This window comes from Scomber japonicus, chromosome 5 (genome assembly GCF_027409825.1).
Source record: "Scomber japonicus isolate fScoJap1 chromosome 5, fScoJap1.pri, whole genome shotgun sequence".
Lineage (NCBI taxonomy): Eukaryota > Metazoa > Chordata > Actinopteri > Scombriformes > Scombridae > Scomber > Scomber japonicus.
The window spans coordinates 9,303,582-9,325,376 of NC_070582.1; the positions used below are offsets into that span (position 1 = coordinate 9,303,582).

Here is a 21,795-nt window from a genome sequence, read left to right on the forward strand (position 1 = left end):
GGCAAACCTTTTAGATGTCCTTGACGGTTCGTACTCTCTCCTGAGCTCACAATATGTAGCACACCTGCCTTTCTTTCTCTTCTTAGTCACTTTTCCTGAATAATAACGGTTGGAGGAGGTGGAGAGCGTTGCTGTGGCACCATAAAAAAGGCACAGAGAGAAATGACAGAAGGCACAGGATTTAAATATCCTCCTAGAGCAGCAACAGCAGATATAGATATAATTCAACAACCGTCCAGCCTGCCTCTGTAAGGACTTCAGGAGGATGTCTACTAATAATTTATTCATCTTAAATAACGAGAGTGTTCAGGTGAGCTCCGTCTGTTTGGTTTTTGGAAGCAGGAAAGCCACGATTCCTCCAGAAAGCAGCAGAGCCGACACCATCAGCACCGGCACGGCACAGTTTGTGTCCACCAAGTTTCCAAACACGACGTTACCCGTGATCGCTGCTATTCGACCCACTCCTGTGAAGAAACCCAGAGCGGAGGACCTGAAAGAAAAGAGAGAGAGAGAGAGACACAGACAGAGAGAGAGAGACACAGACAGAGAGAGAGAGACACAGACAGAGAGAGAGAGAGAAGAAACACACAGTAGGTTATTTACTGAGAACAGACTTTATGTAACATGTTGACTGAAGACTGAAAGTTAAAAGCTTATTTCCTCTGAAGAAACTGAATCATCTAAATGCAGGAAAGCACAACTATTAACCTTTGACTTGATTCTGCATCAATCACTGTTAAATGTTCCCTTTTCTATCTTTGTTTTTCATGCTGTACACAAACACCAAAACAAACGGTAAACGTCTCATTCTAAAAAGGAAGAGAACTGAAGAGTAATGTCTTGATCTATGCAGAAAAAAGTCAAACATTAAGTAACACAAACTATAAACACAAACTTTTTTAAAAAAGAAGCCAGAAATGTTATTTAATTAGAGTTCAGTACAAATACCAAAAAATATGGGTGAATGTTTTTGAGAACATTTAACTGAATTTGATTGTTCTTGGCCTTTATAATAAAATAGTAATGAAAGAGTGCTTTTTGAGATACTCACACTTTAGCCAAGACGTTAATAATGAATGAATACATTTTTCTGAACCATGTTGGCGTTTAAAAGGAGTTACCTGAGCTGGGTCGGGTACAGCTCGGTTCCCACCACGTCCAGAGCGTTCCAGGCGATGACCGACACGCCGCTGAACACGCAGGAGAAGATGAGACTCTGAGCTTTGGTCTGGACCACGTAGATGAAGAAGACACAGACACTGGACAGCAGCAGGCTACAGGCTGGAGGTGAAGAGAGTTAAGATCAGAGAGTGAGGTTAATAATTCTTAAAATGCAGGACTGAGAGCATTTATTGATTAAGCAGCTGTGATTAATGGTGAGGTTAGAGGAGCGATGCCCTCTGTACTGACAGCACAGAATGCAGGTTATTGGATGTCTCGATGATATAAATGACGCTAGAATTAATCATTCTCAACCCAAAAGTATGAAGTAGAACCTATCTGTTCTTCTCACACAGTTTCCTCATCAAATACACATTATAACATGATACTGATCCTTTCTTCTTCTGATGTGGCAGCAATATGCTTCTGTAATAGAGCAAGGATATTGAATGCCCTTTAAAATAATCAGCAGAAAATTAAAATCAATATGAAATGTCACACCAGCCAGTGTAAGTATGTGTATGTTTCTTCTGAGAAAATGGGGAAGCGTCTTGATATTCATCATCAATCACAGCTTATTTAATATTCTGTTAATTACAGGAGTGGCAGCATGATGTGATCGGGAGTCTTTATGTGCAGGTGTACAAACAAAACAACTCAGATTCACTTTAGCAATATTTTACCTCTCAATAAATCAGATAAACACTCAAAGAACTTTAAGAAATGCAGCACAGTGACAGTATGAGTTAGAAATCATGATAGAGAATCATCAGAACACATTTATTACGTTAACTTAGTGAAGGTAAGTAAACAGTTTTTATGAAGCTCAGACTCACACAGCAGAGTCTTTCCTCCAGTGCTGTCCATCATGAGAATAGTGAAGATGTTGCCCGGCAGGTTTGACGCAGCGATGATGAAACCCTCCATGTACACTGTCAGGAGAGATAAAGACATATGAAGGAGAGTGAGGACTGTGTGAAGAAACATTTAACCATTGATATATGATTAACACACTCACATTTAGACAAACACGTTCACACTTGTCAAATTCACCTGAACTTGAATGAGTTTGGGCTGTGGAGTGAAATGTCACAATACACTCAAATAAAAAAGCTCAGGCTGCATCTAAAGCTTGTGCTCTTTGACTTTTAGGTCAGAGCTGAATTTAAAAAGTAAAGCATCAAAGCAGTTCCTCCTACAGGTGGAGAAGTAACATGATACATTGATGGTTCATTGTTCTTTTGTGTCTTTTTCTTTGTGCTCCACTGTAGAGCTGCAACGATTAATTGATCAAAAGCAAATCAATCTGCAGCTATTTCAATAACTGAATTATCATTTTAGTATTTTTTTTAAGGAAACTGACAAAAACTACCCAATTGTAGCTCCTTAAATGTGACAAATGAAGCTTTTATGTGTCAGACACCTCTTTGTAAACTCAATATCTTTGGGTTTTGGACTGTTGATTGGACAAAACATCTGAAGTCAGTTTAGGCTCTCAGTAATTAGAAAAGGCTTTAAAAAAATATGTTCAAACATGATATAATTCAATATTTTTTTATTTTCAAATATTTTATAGATAAAACAATGAAATAATTATTAAAATAATTACTAATGGCAGCCCTGCTCCACTGTGTAGTATTTGTTTAAAGAAATATATTTGCACTACTACTACTACTACTACTACTACTACTACTACTACTACTACTACTACTATCTATATAACACTACTGTAACTTACATTGTTAGAAGTCATTTTTAAGACTGACAAGGTAACAATACACACAACAGTAGCTCAGTTGCAGTCAGGTGTTCAGTAAGGATGATTTAACACTCACTTATTTTTACTTCATCTTCAAACTGTGTCTTATTTTTGGACCTATTTTCTAGCTTCTCTTCAAAAGACGAGCTCTAAATTCACCGAGGCGGTAAAAATCTGCATAAATTGGTCATCGTCACGGTTACACACCTGCTGTCTTCACTGGGTAGCAGTTTTGGTTGCCGAGTGTAGATGGTCGGGTCACGTTGGCACAGGGCGAGCCGCCGTCCTCGATTCTCATAAAGAGCTCTGGGAACCACATCCACAGCCCGTAATAACTACACACACACACACACACACGTAGACAGAGAGTGTCATTGGATTTAATACAGAAATTGGTTAAGACTTTGGTCAGAATTTATAGACAGATAGATAAATAAATACGTAGATACATTTTTCCAACTATGACACGATCAACACTGGCTGCTTAACAAAAAAAAAAAAAGAGGAGCTCTAATTCTGACTCTGAATGTAGACAGATGTGATTTCTCACCCGAAGGAGATGCAGTAGAAGATGATGAGCAGAACGATGCTCCTGGATTTGAGTGAACCGTCAAACATCTGTTTAATAGGCACCAAGCCCTGCAAGATAGATTATTCACAATGACATAAAAAATAGAGCTGCAACAATTAGTCGATTAATAGGTATCATTTGACATAAGCGGATTAATTGATAATAATTGATAAATAATTGTTAATTGCAGCTCCCAAATGAACATGTTAATTCAAATAAATACAGTAAATCTGGACAGAGTTTAACCAATTAGTTAATCTGGATCTGTTTTGATAATGATGTAATTGTTTTGGTAATTTTTCAACATAGAAAATAATGCAACGATTAAACAGCAATGAAAAAAATAATTAATAATAGTACATAATAATCCTAAACATCTTTATTTTAGCTTAGAGAAAACTGTACACTCAGTATAGACAGAGGGGAGGGACAAGGAGTTAAAAATGGGCCAGCTGTGAACAGGTTAATCCAGCTGTGCTACTTCAGGAACCACAAGGAAACACGATACATGCAGGAGGAAAAATGCCTGCTCTTACACATTTTTGCGGCTTTTTGACTCCTCTGAATCATCTATGTGGACGTCCACTCATGGTTTGTCTGGATTTGTGAAAATACCTTTTTAATAATTCTGCAGAGTCGCTCTTTAGGTGAGCCCCAAGTTTTAGTCTCATCCATTTTCCCTCTTTGCTTGGAGCTGGTAGACAAACCAAATTCCTGTAAAAGAGTTCAGCATCGTCGGATATTATAGAAGCAATATTGTTTATATAATATGTAACATTTTTTCAAACATAAACATTTTGTAGGATTTCTTAAAATATTTTAGGATTTGTCATTGACCTCTCTGTTGTTGTGTATTTGTACATAATTTCTGCATTAGTAACAAAGCATTACATTTGTACACTAAACAACGTTAATGATATGTACCGATATACAGAAACAGTATTTAGTTCATACCGGGAAAGCTTTTCCTTTTCTCCACATGTTCAGCTTAAACATCAGGTGGAAGACATGGATCGCCTCTTTCTCCCGGCCCGCCTGGCAAAGATAAATATAATCACATATATATTTACAATAAACAGTAGAGCCCAAAAGTTCAGCTCAGTAGAGAGAGCAACGCAAGCCCTCATGCCTGGTGTTAAAATACCTCCATGAGGAACTTGGGGCTTTCAGGCATGAGCAGCTTGAAGAGGAGGGCTGATGTGAGACTGGGAACAGAGCACAGCACCACAAACAGTCTCCAGCTCTGAAAGTCCAGAGATCCCACAGAGAAATGTGCCCAAGTTCTGGGAATCACCAGCCAGGCCAGACCTGCACACAAAAACACAAACACTCACTCACTAAACACAGAGAGCTTCAAATGATCTGTTTCAGAGTGTGTACTATTTCTTATTTTAATAACAAAGATAGTTATGTTTTATCCCTTCAAGTAGAGGTTTATGTCTTTTTGTTTTGGGGCAAATAGCAGCTTTTGTATCAACAAGAATTTCTCAAAATGTCTTTTAAAAGATATGTTTTTGGCTTTCATTTAGCACACATGAAACCTGCAACAGTTGTTAAATAATTTTTATCCTCATTACAGTATGTATCCTTAGATTGTTGTTTAAGCATTTTTAAGTTATTTACATATTTTTTAAAACAAATCCACATATAGTTTTGTAAAAGTTAATAGTATTGAATTCTTTTTAGCTTTGTGATTAACATAGCTTGGTGATTAACATTCTTTCTTTCTTTCCTATCAGCTGTTTTGTATATCTGTTGATCTGAATGCTGAGCTGCAGACTAATTGCTCTTACAGGGATAAATTGAATTGAATTTAATTAAATTGAAAAAAGAGAGCATTTGTCTACCTATAACTGTCGTACTGTATCTCAGTATCTGTATCATATTTCAGCTTTTTGTAAAAAATGAATGAAAGAAACCCTACATGATAAAAGGTAGAAAAGTGGAGCTCTGACTGACTTTAAGGTGGGTGAACTTCACCGGTTTTGCACAAATGTGACTTTTTGTAAACGACACAAACACATCACTGCATAGCTGAGAACTTGTGCTCACACATTCATGTTTTGTCCTCACCTGCAGCCACAATGTTTCCTGCCATCCAGAAAGTAGCCAGAGCGCTGATCATCGCACCTCTCCTCAGCCGGGGCATAAACTCTGAGAAGTACGAGAAGATAACAGGAATCGACCCACCGACCCTACAGATGGAAAGAAGACAGTTTTTTATCCCTAAAGTGTTTTCTGATGATAAGAAATCTTGTTTTATTAAACCAAATGGATTCATTTTGGCTCTGTGTTCCTGAAAACTTGTAAACGTTACAAGACCAGAACTTTACATTTGCCAATTTGCTCATTATCTAATATTTAATAAGAACATCCAGGTGTTGTAGGGATAAAACCCTGCTCTAAATGAGATGTTGGTTGTCATACAGTATCTCTAAGTGCTGATACTGGCTTCATTCATTGTGTGAGTCTCGACTAAATAATGACCGTGTAAACAGAAAAATGCAAAATTAAGCAAATCACATCCTCACCCGATGCCGCTGATGAATCGCAGCAGCAGGAAGAGCCAAAACCAGGGAGCTGTGCTGGCCAGACCTCCGAACACCCCGTTCACTGTCAGGGACACAACCAGGACCCTGCGGCGCCCCCTCTGGTCAGCCAAGTATCCCCACATGTAGCCGCCCACCATCATTCCTAGAAAAACAGGAAACAACATAGAAGTTAGTCACATTTGTTAGGATAGGTTGGTGTTCTGTCTTCTCTCAATGAGCATCTTTATTATGAGTCATGAGGTATTATTTTGTTCAGTGACTATTCATTCTTCTATGTCGCTCCACAAAAAGATAAAAACTTTCATTTATATGTAGATTGAACGGTTTTCATTAAAACATTTTTATCACCTAGCTTTATATCTGTTGCCTCTCTGACCACTACTGAGACACATTCATTAACATTTTGTGTTGTGACTGATTCAAGATAAGGAGGGTTCACAGAGATACTGCTGTCCTCTGGGGGACGTGCTGTTACTCTAAATGTTTTATACACAGGTGAACTATACTGTCTCAAATACAAGAGTTATTAAATGACTCTGCGTGATTCACCGAGGAAAATACTGGCAGTCAGCAGGCCCATGTCTGAGGACCTCAGCAGCAGATCACAGCGCGCCGTTGGCAGCAGAAAAGACACGCAGAGAATCTCGATGGCATCGCTGGCATTGGCCCAGCCGCACACCACCAACAGCAGCCAGTGGAACAAACCAAAACCTGAGAGCAAAGACACAGAACAAAGGGCGAGCGGACAAAGAGACAAGTTATCTGTTAATGAATCAACTGTCTGTCTCGATAGTAATGTCTCGCTGCCTCGCTCAATATGGTCAGCAGACAGCTCTCTATTACACACATGCAGGTAGCACATCATTCTTAATGTTTATTTAAAATCCTGAACAAAATATGTCAAGATGTACAAGTTTTAAAGATGCAGTCAAATCTAATTAGGCAGATATAGCTGAAGTCTTTTATGATAATGTAACATTTTGAAAATGTCACCTAACACCGTCATTCTTGGCTGTATCGATGTAATGTTTACGATGCTTCACAGACAATAAAAAAATAGAGAGGCACGTCATCCATAAGCTAAAAGATGAAACAATAAATTTTCACCTCTGTTCATATCATTATTTTGCTTCTGACATTTAACAGCAGGAAATAAATTACAGCCAACAGTAACGATGATATCATCAAATTTTATATCACCTGCTTCCTCCACTGCTTCCTCAAATGTTAATCTTCTTTGTACACTCGCACCACCATGACTTGTGATGTTCGAGGCACTCCTGTCGAAAATGATTTCACCTAGAAAGCCAAACACACACAGAGAGGTGAGGTGAGATAGAAGCTCAAGTGAGAAGCAGAGCAGTGAGCAGCAATTAGTCGATTAATCAATGTATCGAATGAAAATTAATCAACTATTTGAATAATTGTATCATTGTTTCAGTCGTTCTTAAAGCACATTCTCTGGTTCCAGCTTCCACACATGAAGATTTGCTGTTTCTCACTGTCATATATCGAGTAAATTGAATATTTGACTGTTATTCAGACAAAACAAGCAAACTGAAGACATCAAAGTAGCATGTGACAAACATTTCATAGTCCTAAACGATCAAAAGATGAATCAAGAAGATAATCTGCGTCAAAACTGTGTCACTGTTCCCAAATGAACAATGAAAGAGGTTTTCCTCACTGTAATCCTTCCTCCTGTTCATACTGACAATTAAAAGATCCTTTGAATGTGCTTTCAGTTTAAATAATGGGAACAAAATCCACAGTGTATGATGTGAAGCTTATATGAGGCTTCATCAATCTGTTAGTCATATAAAATAGCATCAAATTCCCTCGTTGTGTTTCCCTGTGGTGAAAGTACAGCAACAAAAAGAGGAACTTTGACACTAAAAAGGCGGTAAAGTTGTAAAGTATATACTTGATCTGACTAATTAGGTGACCGAAGCTTCATATTAGCTTCAGATAAGCTTTTAACCTCAATCCTATAAACTGGGGTATCTGCAGACCCCAGAGGTGGGCCTACTGTATACTTTTTGTCATATCTTATAGGTTCTATTATTCCAAATTTTCATGACTTTCTCAATTAATTTGTTCATAATCATTAATATAATTGTTTTCTGTTTCTACTTTTATTAGTGTTTTTTTGTTGCTGTTGTTCTTAATACCTATGTATGGAGGACTATGCAGTTTTAATAGATGGAACCATTTATCGAGTTCACGTTTGCCATGGGTCCTAATTTAAAGTAGCACTCTGTCAGTCATTTTGAGGCTTTGTGGAAATATTGCATTTGGAATAAAAGCTGCAATTAGTATTAAATAAAAGTATATATCTTTGTTTTGCACAATATGCAAATTGAGTTTAACCTTCCCAAAATTATTTAAAAAAAATTTAGGCAGCATAACTAATATTGTTTTTAGAAGAAATACATTAACATTTTTGCTATGATGCTTGTTTCTTACAGTAGTTTCTTCTTGGGGTGTTAAATATGTTGGTATAATGGTAGCATGAAGGTTAAAGACACTTTTTTTTGGTGAGTGCATTATGAAGGGATCTTGTAGTGCTCATATGAACAGGAGAAATTACTACAAGCAAGAAAGTACTGTTTAAATGTCCATATGGGCAGCTGATTGTTGTTTTATAACACACTTAGAAAACATTGTGAACTTATCCTTTAAAGCTAAATCTGCTCCACATGCACAGAGCTGGATGTAGCTCACACTGTGTGCCTGTCTGAACACTAAATAAAACACAAGTTAAACCTCAGTGAGTGGACATAATGTGTAGGGGGTGAAGTGGCAAAAACTTCACCTTCATCAGAGTCCAGCTCGTTTGGTTCCAGGTGGTCTCCGGTAAGAAGCGGCTCGCTCGCCTCTGCGTCAGCGTGACCAGACATCCCTCACTCTTCAGTCGGATGTGTCTAAATATGGGCAAGAGTGTTAGCAGTATGTTTAACGAGTCTACTGCACCACAGGTTTACTATTTCAACCATGGCGTCTGTCCCATGACTGCTGCTAACTAAGCTAACCTGTCAAAGAAGGAGGACCAGGAAGTAGAGAGAGAGAAGACAGAGGAGGGAGGTGTTTTTTTTTTTGTGTTGCACGTCCTCAGCGTCCTCCCCTCAGTTTACCTATTTGGTTTTTTACTCGAGCTACAAGCTACAATCCCAGCCGTGCTCTAACCTCACATGAGCCGCGGAGGGGTGAAATCACCTAGCAACCCTAAAAAAAGAGCTGAGAGCTAGCAGTGTGTAGTAGTTATTACCTCCCCTTGAGTGTGAGTGTGTGTGTGTGAGTGTGTTTTCTGAAAATACTAGATTTGAAGATGGCGACCAGCTCGGAGCGTAGTCCTCCTCCGTTCCCCGACTCCTCGGAGGACCAAGATGTGCTTGACTCCGAAGACGTCGAAGAAGGAGGAAGAGGAGGAGGAGGTAGTGATGAAGAAGAAGGCGACGACCTCTTCATCTCCACGGTAACGACGTCCTTTTATTAAACGGTCGTTCCATGTCAGTTATAAAGCTCTCTCGGCTAACTGACATTAACGGCTACAACCGTCAGCTAACGAAAAAGCTAACGAGCAAAAAAAAAGTTAATAAAAGGAGCATTTCATCTGCTTTTAACTTAGAAATAACACTAAATATATAGTGTTGACTTTGCCAGCTGTCATGTTGGATAGTGTTAGAATTGTAGCTTTTACTTTAAGTTCAATTATCAGTGCTGTGAGCTTGTTTTGATGCACTACGACTAGCTTTAAGAAGCAGCTTGTTTTTTAGGCTTTAAAACATAATTTCTTATTGATTTTTTTCTTGCTTTTTAAAAGTTATAAATATGGACAACTACCCCAGCTGTGATGTGATCAGATCGAAGTTAATCTAACTCACTTTCTATTTTGGTTGATAGTAGAAGGAGTGTGTCTGTGCAAATCATATTTGGCATTTTTCTTGGGTGTAAACAGGTTCAAATTGCACTAAATCTGAATGTTCTCAGCAACATTTTTTGGATGTGCAGATGTTTTTTTAGGCCATGCATGTAGCAAGAAAGGAATCTAATCATAGCAGTTTAAAGGGGGGGATTGGATCTGTGTGATTTGACTCTAAAACCTTGACATTATCATAGAGGTGATTGTGGTATTTCAGGTGTGTCAGTGATTAAAATAGTCCCTCAGGTTAAAATTGCACTGCTGTCCCTAAATCTGAAGGTATCCACCTCCTCAGCTGCATTTTTTTTGGATGTGCAGATTTTTTTAGGCCATGCATGCAGCAAGAAAGGAGTTTAATCATATAGCTAATCTTTAGTGTGATTAAATCTGTGTGATTTGACTCTAAAAGTTGACATTATTATAGAGGTGATTGTGTTTCTTAACAGTGGTATTAGTGGTTAAAATGCAGGCTCCTTTTTGAATGAGGATTAAAAAGCTGGCTGGGGCAGCCTGCTGTCATGTGAGTCAGCTGTGGTCACATGGTCAGAACCCGGATGTTTTCCTACAGTCAAAGTTCAGAGGACAGATAGGAAAGTTGCTGTCTTTGATTTTTTTTCTCTCTTTTAAAGCAAGGGACTAACTGCTACATGGAAAACATTACTCAGCAGTTGTGGATTTGACATTTAACAGAGCCTGTAGCTGAAGTAATGTTTGGAAATGTACCAGGTAGTGGTCACTTGTGGGTTCAGAGTGGCATTCGGCATTAAAAGAGCCAAGATTATTATCATCAATCTGGTTTTGTAATTATCCATTAGATTAAACACTGCTGCACTGTGTCAAGAGACTCTTTACACAGTATTACTCACCTTTTAATATAAAGTAAATACACCCAAAACCTTTCATTGCTTTTATTAAGTTACAACATACTCACATTTTGATTTTTTATTATCAGCTACACACACCCAGTAGCTTGTAATTACTAAATTCTTGGGCCTTGGGTCACAATGACTGTTTTCTCACATTGTATAAACCCAATGACTACCCTATTAGTTGAGAAAATAGCCCAAGTAAAGTGTGTAAAACCTGATAATAGACATCTGGATTATGCTGCAGGAATAGTTAAAGGAAGGTTAGGTTTTTGTTGTTAAACCAGGTTTCTTTTGTCTTGCATATTAGATTTGGGGAGGTTAAAAAATGGCACACATTCAATGTTTGCCCTTTCACAAATGTGAAGGTTTGATTATTGTTGGTTAGACAAAACAAAAAACTTGCAACCAGTTTTCCCAAGGTGAAGGTTGGGCTTACTGAAAATGTGAAAGTTTTGTACTATTTTCTAAATCCAGAAAAGCACAGATTGAGATATAACTGCTAGTTTCAGTCCTGTGTAGTTTGAAACATATTACTTTTCTTCCCTATCTCCAGATCGAAGCTCCACTGACCGAAATGGATCCCACACCGCTATCTGCTAATCTGCTCAGTGATGATTTAATGGATCCTCCCAGTGATATTATGAATGATCCATTATTTGAACCCGTCAGCATCCAAACAGAAACCAAACCAGCCAGTGAAGTTGTCAGCGAGCCCTCGGATGATTTTGTCGACCTAACAAACAACCTGATGACTCCTGATGACAAGATTGTAGATGTTAGTGCTGCCGCAGATGCAGCAAAAGACACAACTGAAATCCCTCTAGATGAACCCTCAGACGATTTTGTTGACCTATTGGGAAGTGAAACTGAAGCACCACAAGAGGAAGTAGTGTTTGCAGATGTTTCTGTTGGAGTAGCAACAGATAAAAGTGAAGTGACGAGCAGTGACACAGATCCACCTGGTGAGGCTGAACAGGAAGTAAAAGAAACTTTCACTGCACCGATTATCGACATCAGCGCCGATTTGTCATCGATGAATTCACAACCACCACCTGCCAGTGACAAAATTCTTGACCCTTTGGCCGACCTTCTTAGTGATCCTGCACCCGTTGAGGCCAAAAAACCGAGCGCCATGCCGGACCTGTTTGAAGACGACGGCAGCGACCTGTTTGCAGAACCTCTGCAGGCTACGCCGGCCAAGCAGCCACAGAAAAGCCTGTTTGGAGAACCTGACGAGGATCTGTTCAGCGAGCCGCTGGGCGCCACGGCAAAGAAAACCGCCACCAAGGAGCAGAAGGACAAACCCGTCACAACCAAGGCTGCTGCTGTTGCTGCTGCTAGTGTCAGCAACATAAGTGGACCTCTGCACGAGAGTAACCAGGGAGAGCCTGCTGATATCTTCTCTGAGGAAGCCATCGCCACAGCGCCCAGCGTCAGCACCACAAGCAGCGTCAACTCCAAGACTAATGGAGTCCACTCTGAAGAAGACACAGATTTATTTGCAGGTAAGTGGCAGGATTTATATGTTTTTTAAGAATTTATATGTCATATATTCCAAAGTTCACATTCTAGCTTGTTTTACAAAACTTTACTGAAACTTAAACAAGTAAACATTGAGGCCAGATATTTATTTTACATCAGAACAAATCTTTAGGATCAAATCAAGTTTTTATTGTGTAGTACTCAAAGAGAAGCACCAGAGGGAAAGGACAGGTTTGGATAGGCTTTTTCAGACTCCTGAGTGTTAATACTGTTATTTCAGGTCATTTGAACAATTTAAACTAACATGCACCAACAACTACACTGGCCTGGGATGAACATGTGGGGTTCAATCCTGTTTCAACAATGTATGTTAGAAGTTTGAAAACAATCTGAGTAAATCTAAATAAGTCTGATAGTGTGAGTGTATGTGTGGACAAGGCCTAAGAGGAGGATATGAACTTGCACATTTTTTTCTTTGTGTGTCAGGTCAAAGTCAAAAGCTCTATTATCACACAGATGAGTCACACAGAGAAACTCACTGCACTTTCCAACAAAACGCTGAAGTTTTACCAAGACTTCCGTACCAGGAAAAGTCAGATACAAAACAATGTATAATCAGGTTTATAGGAGAACTAAAATGAAGAAGTGTTGGACTCCTGCACACTGTCAACACAAAATTAAATAAAGATGACATGTATTTAGTATATTTGTACTTACTACCTACAATAAAATAAACAAACTAGAAAGAAATTGACATAAAAATCAACAATCTGTGTCAATGTTTTGCTTTTGTGTCCTAAAAAACATCCATGTAGATTTGTAGCTGTGATAATATGTGCGTCCAGGATCTTAAGACATCTCACTACATATTTCCATGCCAGCATGTGGTGACCTCTCTCTGCTTTCCGTGTCTTTTCTTTTCCTGCAGAAGCCACAGTGGAGCTTTCTCTCGACAGTCCGCGGAATGAGAGAAAGACGGACGTGACTGCCAAACCGTCTGCATCCGCCCCCTCTCTGTCAGCAGCTGCCAGCCTGGTCAAGCCTCAGGCTGCTGCCCTGGAGGAGGTACATGTCTATCCTCAGAGTGAAATTCCCAGTATAACTGCAACTAAGTAATGACTGTTAGAATAGAAGTCAGGGATTTATTTCTGTCACTGGTTCATTTATTAAAAAATATAAGAGTTCTGAGAATTTGTCAATGTAAGGTTGTTTATATTCATTTTGGGGCATTTTGACATCCTATGAGAACAAAGCATTCTCACTTTCTAGCATAAATCTCAATTCTGCCGTTTAAAAAAAAATGAAGTTGACTGTAAACTGAAACTGAGAGATCATTGTGATAGATAATATTTCCCTTTGTGTTCAATATTCATTTCAGCTGGAAGAAGAGGAAGAAGAAGAGGAGGAAGACAAATTTGAAATCTCGGTGTCTGTCACTAACCCTGAAAAAATAGGTACGGTTTAGTTTTATTCTTTTTTATTAAATAATGTTGTTTTTTTCTGTCTGTTGCATTAAGACAAAGGTTATTCTGTCCTTATTCTCCCTCACCAGCTTGCTTTAGATAACATAATGTAAATATTTGTATCATATTTGTCTCTGTTTCTCTGCGTCCACTCAGCAAATGCCTTTCATATTTTTCAGGGGACGGGATGAACGCCTACATGGCCTACAAAGTAGCCACACAGGTAAAACCCTGACAGTGATAGAGCCTTTAACTGTAACCTAATGTTGTCCATCTTTTATCCGGAGGAACTTAGTCCAGTTAGTCATCAGATATGTGGCAACAGTGAGCCAATAGAGGAAATACTGGTCAGGGTTTCGTGGGAGAAACACCAATGGTGCTGTTCCTGTAAAGTAAACAGCAGTTAGTCAGAATTATGTGAAATTTTATAATAGTAGTAGTAGTAGTAGTAGTAGTAGTAGTAGTAGTAGTAACATTAGACTGTAAAATCCATAAAATCCAATAATAAGTATATTTTGAAGGCTTTAAAGGATTTAATGAGGAATCGTGTGAACTCTGTTTCAGACCACACTGTCCATGTTTCGCAACAAGACCTTTACAGTCAAGCGACGCTTCAGTGACTTCCTCGGCCTTTACGAGAAACTGTCTGAAAAACATGGACCAAATGGATTCATCGTGCCTCCGCCGCCAGAGAAGAGCATTCTGGGTAGGTAGACTTCATTTAACTGTCGCTGTAACAAGAAAATCTCATCTTCATTAGTTGTAAGAATGCACGATGTCGTCCTGCCACAGGTATGACAAAAGTGAAGGTGGGAAAGGAAGACTCCTCATCTACAGACTTTGTTGAGCGGAGAAGAGGTGCATTGGAGAGGTGAGAGTTAGAAAAGAAAGGGAAAATAAATCTGCATCCTGACAACGGAGGTGCATCTTCACCTGATCCCTACCTAACTATTTTTATACCCATTTTCTTATTTTAACAGGTATCTCCAGAGGGTGGTGACTCACCCATCACTTATCCAAGATCCTGATGTCAGAGAGTTCCTGGAGAGAGACGAAGTAAGACCAAATTTAAGCTTTGGTGCCTTTTTTAGGAGACAAATATCTATTTCGTTTTTTTTTTACTTGAATCTTTCTGAAATCCTGCAGTAGACCATGAAGTAGACCATGAAATGAAACCCTTGGGCCACAACTTCAGCACATTTTTGACATTTATATTTGTATTTATAAGCGCTGTCTGTAATGTAAAATGTGTGTGTGTATTTTTTGTGTGTGCGTGTGTGTGTGTGTGTGTCTTCAGTTGCCCAGGGCAGTGAGCACTCAGGCTCTGAGTGGCGCCGGCTTCCTGAAAATGATCAACAAAGCAACAGATGCAGTCAGTAAAATGACCATCAAGATGAATGAATCAGACGTGGTGAGTTCAGCTGGAAAGGCACACTCCTGCTGCTCTCAACAGTTTTCATTTCCGAGAAGATGATGATGTAGCAGATGGTTTTTATGATGAGGAAATCTCCCGGTTTCACTCCAGAGCAGCAAAAACTGCAACATCCCTGGTTCGAATCTGCCTGGGGGATATTTGTTGCATGTCGTGCCCCTCCCTCCCTCTCCCCCTTATTTCCTGTCTGCTTTCCTGCTTCTCCACCATCTCCTGTCAAGTGAAAGCAAAAGAATGCCCAAAAAAAACATTTTCAACATTAAAAAAAAGATGGAGGGAGCAGAAACGTTAAGTAATTAAAACATGAGTACACACTTCCAGCTAAAGACTGATGACTCATTGAGGCTGAACAGCTCAGCACAAATCAGGCACTTCTCACAAAGCAGTGTGATATTAGTAAGAACAGAGCTGGGTTGTTAATGTGTTTTTCATGTTTAATTTGAGGAATTCACACCGGCCAACATCACTTCATTTATCGTCTTGTGTTACAACTACTCTGATCAAGCAGCAAACACTTTTCCTAAACTCAAAATATCAAAGCATTGAAATATAAAAAGCAAAACAGGTTTCTTTATACATATAGAAAGAAACAATTAAATCCCTCCTATAGGGCTAATTTGCTTATTAATGAATGAATGAATTTTACAGACCAAACAAGTATGATATGGCTCATAATGATCATCTGTGCTCAGTCCTCCTCAGTGGTACATTGCACCTGATATTAACAAAAATATTGAAGCTAAGTTTAGAAATGAATATGTAAAACCACAGTGGCTTTTTTAACCCCTTTGATGTTGGCGTAGTAACTAACAGTTTGTTTTTGTGCTGCAGTGGTTTGAGGAGAAGCTGCAGGAGGTAGAGTCTGCAGACCAGCAGTTCAGGAAGCTCCACGCATTGGTCGAGTCTCTGGTCGTCCACAGAAAAGGTTAGCGGTGTCCAACCACAAATACTTTCACTTCCTGTCATGTTTACCCATCAGTTACACTATCAGAAGAGTCTCACAATATGTCCGGATGTTACAAGCCAGAATAAAAACAGTATTTGTACAGAGCAAACACAGAGAAAATAAAGGCTTTAATGTGATTATGACATTAATACCAGTGAGACTAAATGAAGATTGAGTGACTCTTACCATCTTAGCATCTATCATCTACAGTACCATCTTATACTGTGATCAAGTGATTAGTTGTTTTGTCCATGAAATGTCAGAAAATGGTGAAAAATGCCATCTAAGCCCAAGATGCAACCTCAGACATTCACTTAATTATCATAAACTTATTATAAAGTCGACTTAGTTAATCGAGTAATCATGGCGGCTCAACAGACAATTCTAAGTCTCTTCTGGGGAAAACTTTCCACATGACTCCCAAACGATCAGTAGATGTCATAATTGAAAGCTGCTTTCAGTTCATTTAGATAAACAAATGAACACAGACAGAAACTGAAGCAAAACAAGTCGTCACCCTTCATGCTCTCAACAAGAAGAGATGTGCTATCAGCTGCACACAACTCCCCTCTCTTCTTCCTCTTCCTCCCCCCCCCCCGTGGCTCTGCCCTCTGACTGGCTCATATCTGCACCGCCCTTCTTGACAGTTTTCAACCAGTTAAAACACAAAATGACAGCCTATGTGACACGGTGGATTAAACCTCGTGGAAAAGTAAAGTAAAATATATCAGCTCCAAGTGCTCTGAAGACAAGTTGTGACATGTGAGCTTCACAGTATTTCACAAACAGTATTTCACAAACCCCCACACCCAGAAAGTTGTTTGAGGTTTATATATATCATGTTTTTGGTGTCACATTAGGAACAGTAGAAAAAGAGAAAAAAAAAGGTTTGTGGTTGTAATAACATTTGGCCGTCTTTTCCACCTCCAGAGCTGTCGTTGAACACGGCGAGCTTTGCCAAAAGCACGGCCATGCTGGGCAGCGCGGAGGACAACACCGCTTTGTCCCGCGCCCTCTCCCAGCTGGCAGAGGTGGAGGACAAGATGGAGCAGCTACACCAGGACCAGGCAGCAAACGACACCTTCTGCTTCGCCGAACTCATTGCTGATTTTATCCGCCTGCTCGGTGCCGTGAGGGTACTGAAAATTCATCGTAGTAAAACATTGTAGCTAATCGTGTGTAGTGAAGAACTGGAATAGTTTTAATTTAAGATAAAACACCCACATAAATGTAGAAGTAACAAAAGCATTTTAGTTTTACAAAGGTTGATGTTTACCTTCTGGACATGTAGAGCTTTGGAGTTAGAAATTATGTTAACATTGTTGCCTTGGTTACTGTTTTTATCACAATATCAAAAACAGTGCAAGTATTTGTATCTGGAGTTGAACTGTGATCAGATCAGCCATTTTAAAAAGTCTCAGGTAGTCGTGTTAAATCCTAGTGAGAAAATAAAGTCCAGAAATATAAAAATATGATGCCATTAAAGTTAGTAAGATATTCAGGAATGCAGTGCAGAAGGAAGGGCATATTTATGGGTTAAATTAATCATTTTAGTACTTATCTGTGCAGCCTTTCTTATTTCACTGACACAATATATTAAAAAGCAGAAAGTTCGCTTTAGTGAGTCTGGTTCAATTATAAAGGTGGTTTAAAAACACTAATTATATTAACGCTGAATAAAAGCTTCAGATTTATTTATAAAGTTGAATAGGGACCTTTCGTGTACAGTAAGTCCTCTAAATATAAACATGACTCTCGTGTGTTTGTGACCTGCAGGGCTCGTTTGATCACCGGATGAAGGCGTGGCAGCGTTGGCAGGATGCGCAGGCCATGCTGCAGAAGAAGAGAGAGGTCGAGGCCAAACTGCTGTGGGCCAACAAGCCGGACAAACTGCAGCTGGCCAAGGAGGAGATCGCCGAGGTAAAACGCGCCAAAATCAACACAGTCCAAATGACTCAGACCAGGCCGCGGTTTGATGTGCTCTTTTCAAGATTCACGATTGTTTGAAGACGAGGATTATAGGAGGAAGAACAATGTATCGTCTGTCCTTTTTTAACCTTTTTGTGTTGAGAGTCCGACTCTAAAGTTGTCCTCCCGTCTCGTTCACAGTGGGAGGCCAAGGTGACGCAGTACGAGAGAGACTTTGAAAGAGTCTCTGCCACCGTGCGCAAGGAAGTCGTCCGCTTTGAGGTAACGATGCTGCATTAACATCAGTCACCAGACGGCTGAAAACGTCAAAATAGTGATTGATAGTTTTTTTTTTCTCTCTCTCTCTCTTTAACAGAAAGAAAAAGCTAAGAATTTCAAAAGACAGATAATTCAGTACTTGGAGTCTCAGCTTCAGTCGCAGCAACAGGTGAGTGTCTGTCTAGCCAAACAGGAATATTTAATATTTCAATAATCAAATATGGCTCTTGTTGAACTAGTCAGAGTTCATTTATAACAGTTGTGATATTGATAACGGTTCACCAACTACAGCAGTCTTGTTTTTGACTGTTTCATGCCCCACAATCCTAATCGGAGGCCCTCGAGCTGTACAGCTGTAGCATGTCTGAATTTGTTATTAGATGTTGTGAGCATAGAGTTAATCATCTTATTCATTCATGAGTGCAGTAGTAGAATAATAAAAACTTTGAATTATGAAAATAATTACATTCAGATACTGTAATTCCTGTGAACCGTGTTAATAAGGGGAATATTTAAGGGAGATAAATAACAGCTGGGGTTACTGGATGTAACAACAGTTTTAATACAGTTCCCTGAATACTGGGGACGGCAAACACTCTTTCATCAGCTGCTTTATCAGAAAAACAACATTAGAGCATCTTATGTATCTGTTTCTAGTGCAAAGAGACCTGCATGGTTTTAATAAAGTCATCAGTCACAATTTTGCCTTTTTCCATCCTGCCATAAGCAACCAGGAGAGCATGCCCAGTTTGTATTAGCTCTGACATAATATAGTTGTCAACAGTAAACTTTAAGGCTGTTTTCATTTTGATCATTTACACTAGATTTGGCTATTGCAGAAAAAATGCCGACCATAAATAGTATCAAAAACTGGATCTAATGTCATGAAAATCTTAAAGGTTTTTAAAATTTAAGTTTCTATGAATGAATCCAGGTGCATTGTAAATTCTTAGACGAGTCATCAGTTATAAATCCTAAATGTTGACCAGCTCTTCCTTGTCATTATAAATGAACCTGACAATGTCGTCTCTTCTTCCTCCAGCTGATAAAATATTGGGAGGCTTTCTTACCAGAAGCAAAAGCAATCGCCTAATCCTCGAGCACCAGCCTTCTGGACGACAAAAACAGGCTGCCTTTTTCTTATACACTTTACCTCTTGCCTTTAAACCAAGGAAAAATGCGTGCATTGTAAAGGGAGATACAATCAACCTGTTTTTTTAATCACCTTTAACATATAGCTCTGTATTCTATTGTATTAATAATTGTATATTTTCATTTAACCTTCCACAAATATTTTCTTATTAGATGAAAAGAGTTTGCATATACAAAGATATGGACACACGAAGAAAAGAGAAAAAAAGCGCAAAGTGTAGAAGAATGATTTCCATTAATTTCCACAAGAGAAGGGAAAGGAAACGAGTCCGTTGTTCTCAGGATTATCTCCGACATGTGATCAGGAGCTCCTTCACATCAGCAGTGGGTAATTGTTTACAGTGCGGCTGCTCTCTCATCAAATATTTCTGGGGACCCAGATGAAGAAAGTGGCCAACACTCTCACTCTGTTTCTTCTTTTTAATGACTCAAAGGGATAAAACAGTTAAAGTAAGAATTATGAGCACTTCCACTTGGTGGATTAAGTACTTAAGTACCAGCCATGTTTTGTTTTTTTTTGTTTTTTTTTTGTTTTTCTTTCAGATTTAAAAATACTATTGATGCTGACGGGGGTAGGGGGGGGGGGGGGGTCGCAGGGTAAAGAGAGGCATTAGATTAGCGGTCTACAGCTGTGGTCAAGGGTTGCATTGTAGGTCAAGCTTAATGTGGGTTTAATGTTTTAGATTTGATTTCAATCATTGTGCAAACTTTACTCTTGTAACTACACTTGTCTGTGCCTTTTTAAATCCGAGTGGTGTTTTCGTCTTCGGACAGCAAATATAATCCAGTTTTTGGGAGAGAAAGTTGAACACAGCTGAGGATTGCTAACAATCACTTCCACAACAGCCATAATGACAAGATTGGTCAGGCTTGAGTTTAAAAACCATACAGGTGTTTTCACATCATTTTGCCTATTTACTATAATTTTGTTTTTTTGTATTCTTTGCAAAGCTTTTTGAAATGTGCTCATCTTGCAGGCTGCCTTGGCTTCCACACACTTGAAACTTTGCTTGAGATGTGCACCCTTCACTGTTAATGTCATGAGACTGTTTGAGTTCAATCAATGACTAACATCCTGACATGTCCACTACATAACTTTTGCTATCTCAAGCAAACTGCAAGTATTGTGGTGTACTGAAGTGAAATTGATGAAAACCATTACCTGTCTAGAAGTTGAGATTCTGAGGTCTGCTTCAAAATAAAGTTGACAGTAATAAATATAAATAATAATGAATCATGATAAAATGTCAGAAAATAATGAAGATTGCCAGTCGTAACTTCCCACAGTGGTATCATATTGCAGGTTTTGTTGAACTTAAAGATATTAAATTTAAAATCATGTAAAACATTGAAATGCAGTCCGTCCTCATATTTGAGGAGCTGGAAACATTTTGATTGATGAACAACTTAAATGAATAATCATCTGTTGACTGAATAATCATTTCAGCACTAAATGAGACTCTGTGTGATTTCTAGTAAATGGGCAACAACATGTTAAAACACTGGAATGGTCCTTTTTTTAAAATGGGAGTCCAGAAAGCACCGAGACTGGACTGATGCTGACATGGAGATGAGATTAATGTCAAATACTAAACTAATGCTGATGTCATACTGAACCTAAATGCTTCCCTGCTGCCTCAGTCCGCAGTTTGACGATCAAACAGTAACAAACACGTGGCAGAGCTGCCGTCTTTTTGATTATAGCTTTAATTTCACGTTTGCACACCGTGCAGCGATTACGCTACACTGTATCATGTGTCAGTAAGGCATCACGTAACTTGCAGACATTTCTTTGCACAAGTTGTTTTTTTTTCTTTTTCTTTTGACATATACATGCTTGTTTTCATCTGAGATTTGGAAGAACGCTGTCAGACAGCACTGAATGAAAACCGGATGATTCAGCTTCATACTGCTTGTCATCACTCGTCAACGTGCAGAGCAATGTCAGCAACGTGCACTGTGTCATAGAAACTTCTTTTAAAACAAATCAATTAAAGTTGCACTGTTTACACTTGGAGATTTCAGTAAGAACTCAGACTCAAGTCTCTTTATTTCTAAACACTAAATATTGCACATATTCTGTATATGTGCAGTTCATACTTTGTGTTCTCAAACTTCTTCACATCAAGGACCCCTAAACTTTCACAAATTAGACCACAGACCCCCTTTGATAAGATTTTTGCTTATAGATGTTTCATAAAGTGTATAAAGCTCACACGTTCTGTCATTGTGTAACTTATCGATGGAAGTATAGTGAAAATAAATGATTCCTCTTTTTGCGAGGGGACCCCTGCAAGGA

The 21,795-nt window shown here is 38.9% G+C and overlaps 2 protein-coding genes across 2 annotated transcripts; one reads left to right on the forward strand and one right to left on the reverse strand.

Annotated features, from left to right (window-relative positions):
* sv2 (synaptic vesicle glycoprotein 2) lies at nt 1-8,982 on the reverse strand. The gene is made up of 13 exons (XM_053318823.1): nt 8,859-8,982; nt 7,244-7,342; nt 6,593-6,754; nt 6,023-6,185; nt 5,565-5,686; nt 4,636-4,799; nt 4,446-4,526; nt 4,107-4,205; nt 3,471-3,559; nt 3,128-3,255; nt 1,998-2,093; nt 1,122-1,281; nt 1-490 (listed from the first exon to the last, which is right to left on the reverse strand). Exons 1-13 carry the CDS (start codon nt 8,941-8,943, stop codon nt 307-309), a joined length of 1,632 nt encoding a protein of 543 aa, XP_053174798.1. The 5' UTR covers nt 8,944-8,982; the 3' UTR covers nt 1-306.
* Nucleotides 8,983-9,134: 152 nt separating this feature from the next.
* Nucleotides 9,135-21,513, forward strand: snx1a (sorting nexin 1a). Its single transcript, XM_053318821.1, has 15 exons — nt 9,135-9,518; nt 11,388-12,339; nt 13,245-13,381; nt 13,695-13,770; nt 13,959-14,002; nt 14,344-14,485; nt 14,572-14,650; nt 14,760-14,835; nt 15,077-15,190; nt 16,043-16,136; nt 17,088-17,293; nt 17,934-18,077; nt 18,267-18,347; nt 18,442-18,513; nt 19,387-21,513. The coding sequence occupies exons 1-15, from the start codon at nt 9,372-9,374 to the stop codon at nt 19,435-19,437; spliced, it is 2,415 nt and encodes an 804-aa protein (XP_053174796.1). The 5' UTR covers nt 9,135-9,371; the 3' UTR covers nt 19,438-21,513.
* Nucleotides 21,514-21,795: the final 282 nt, after the last annotated feature.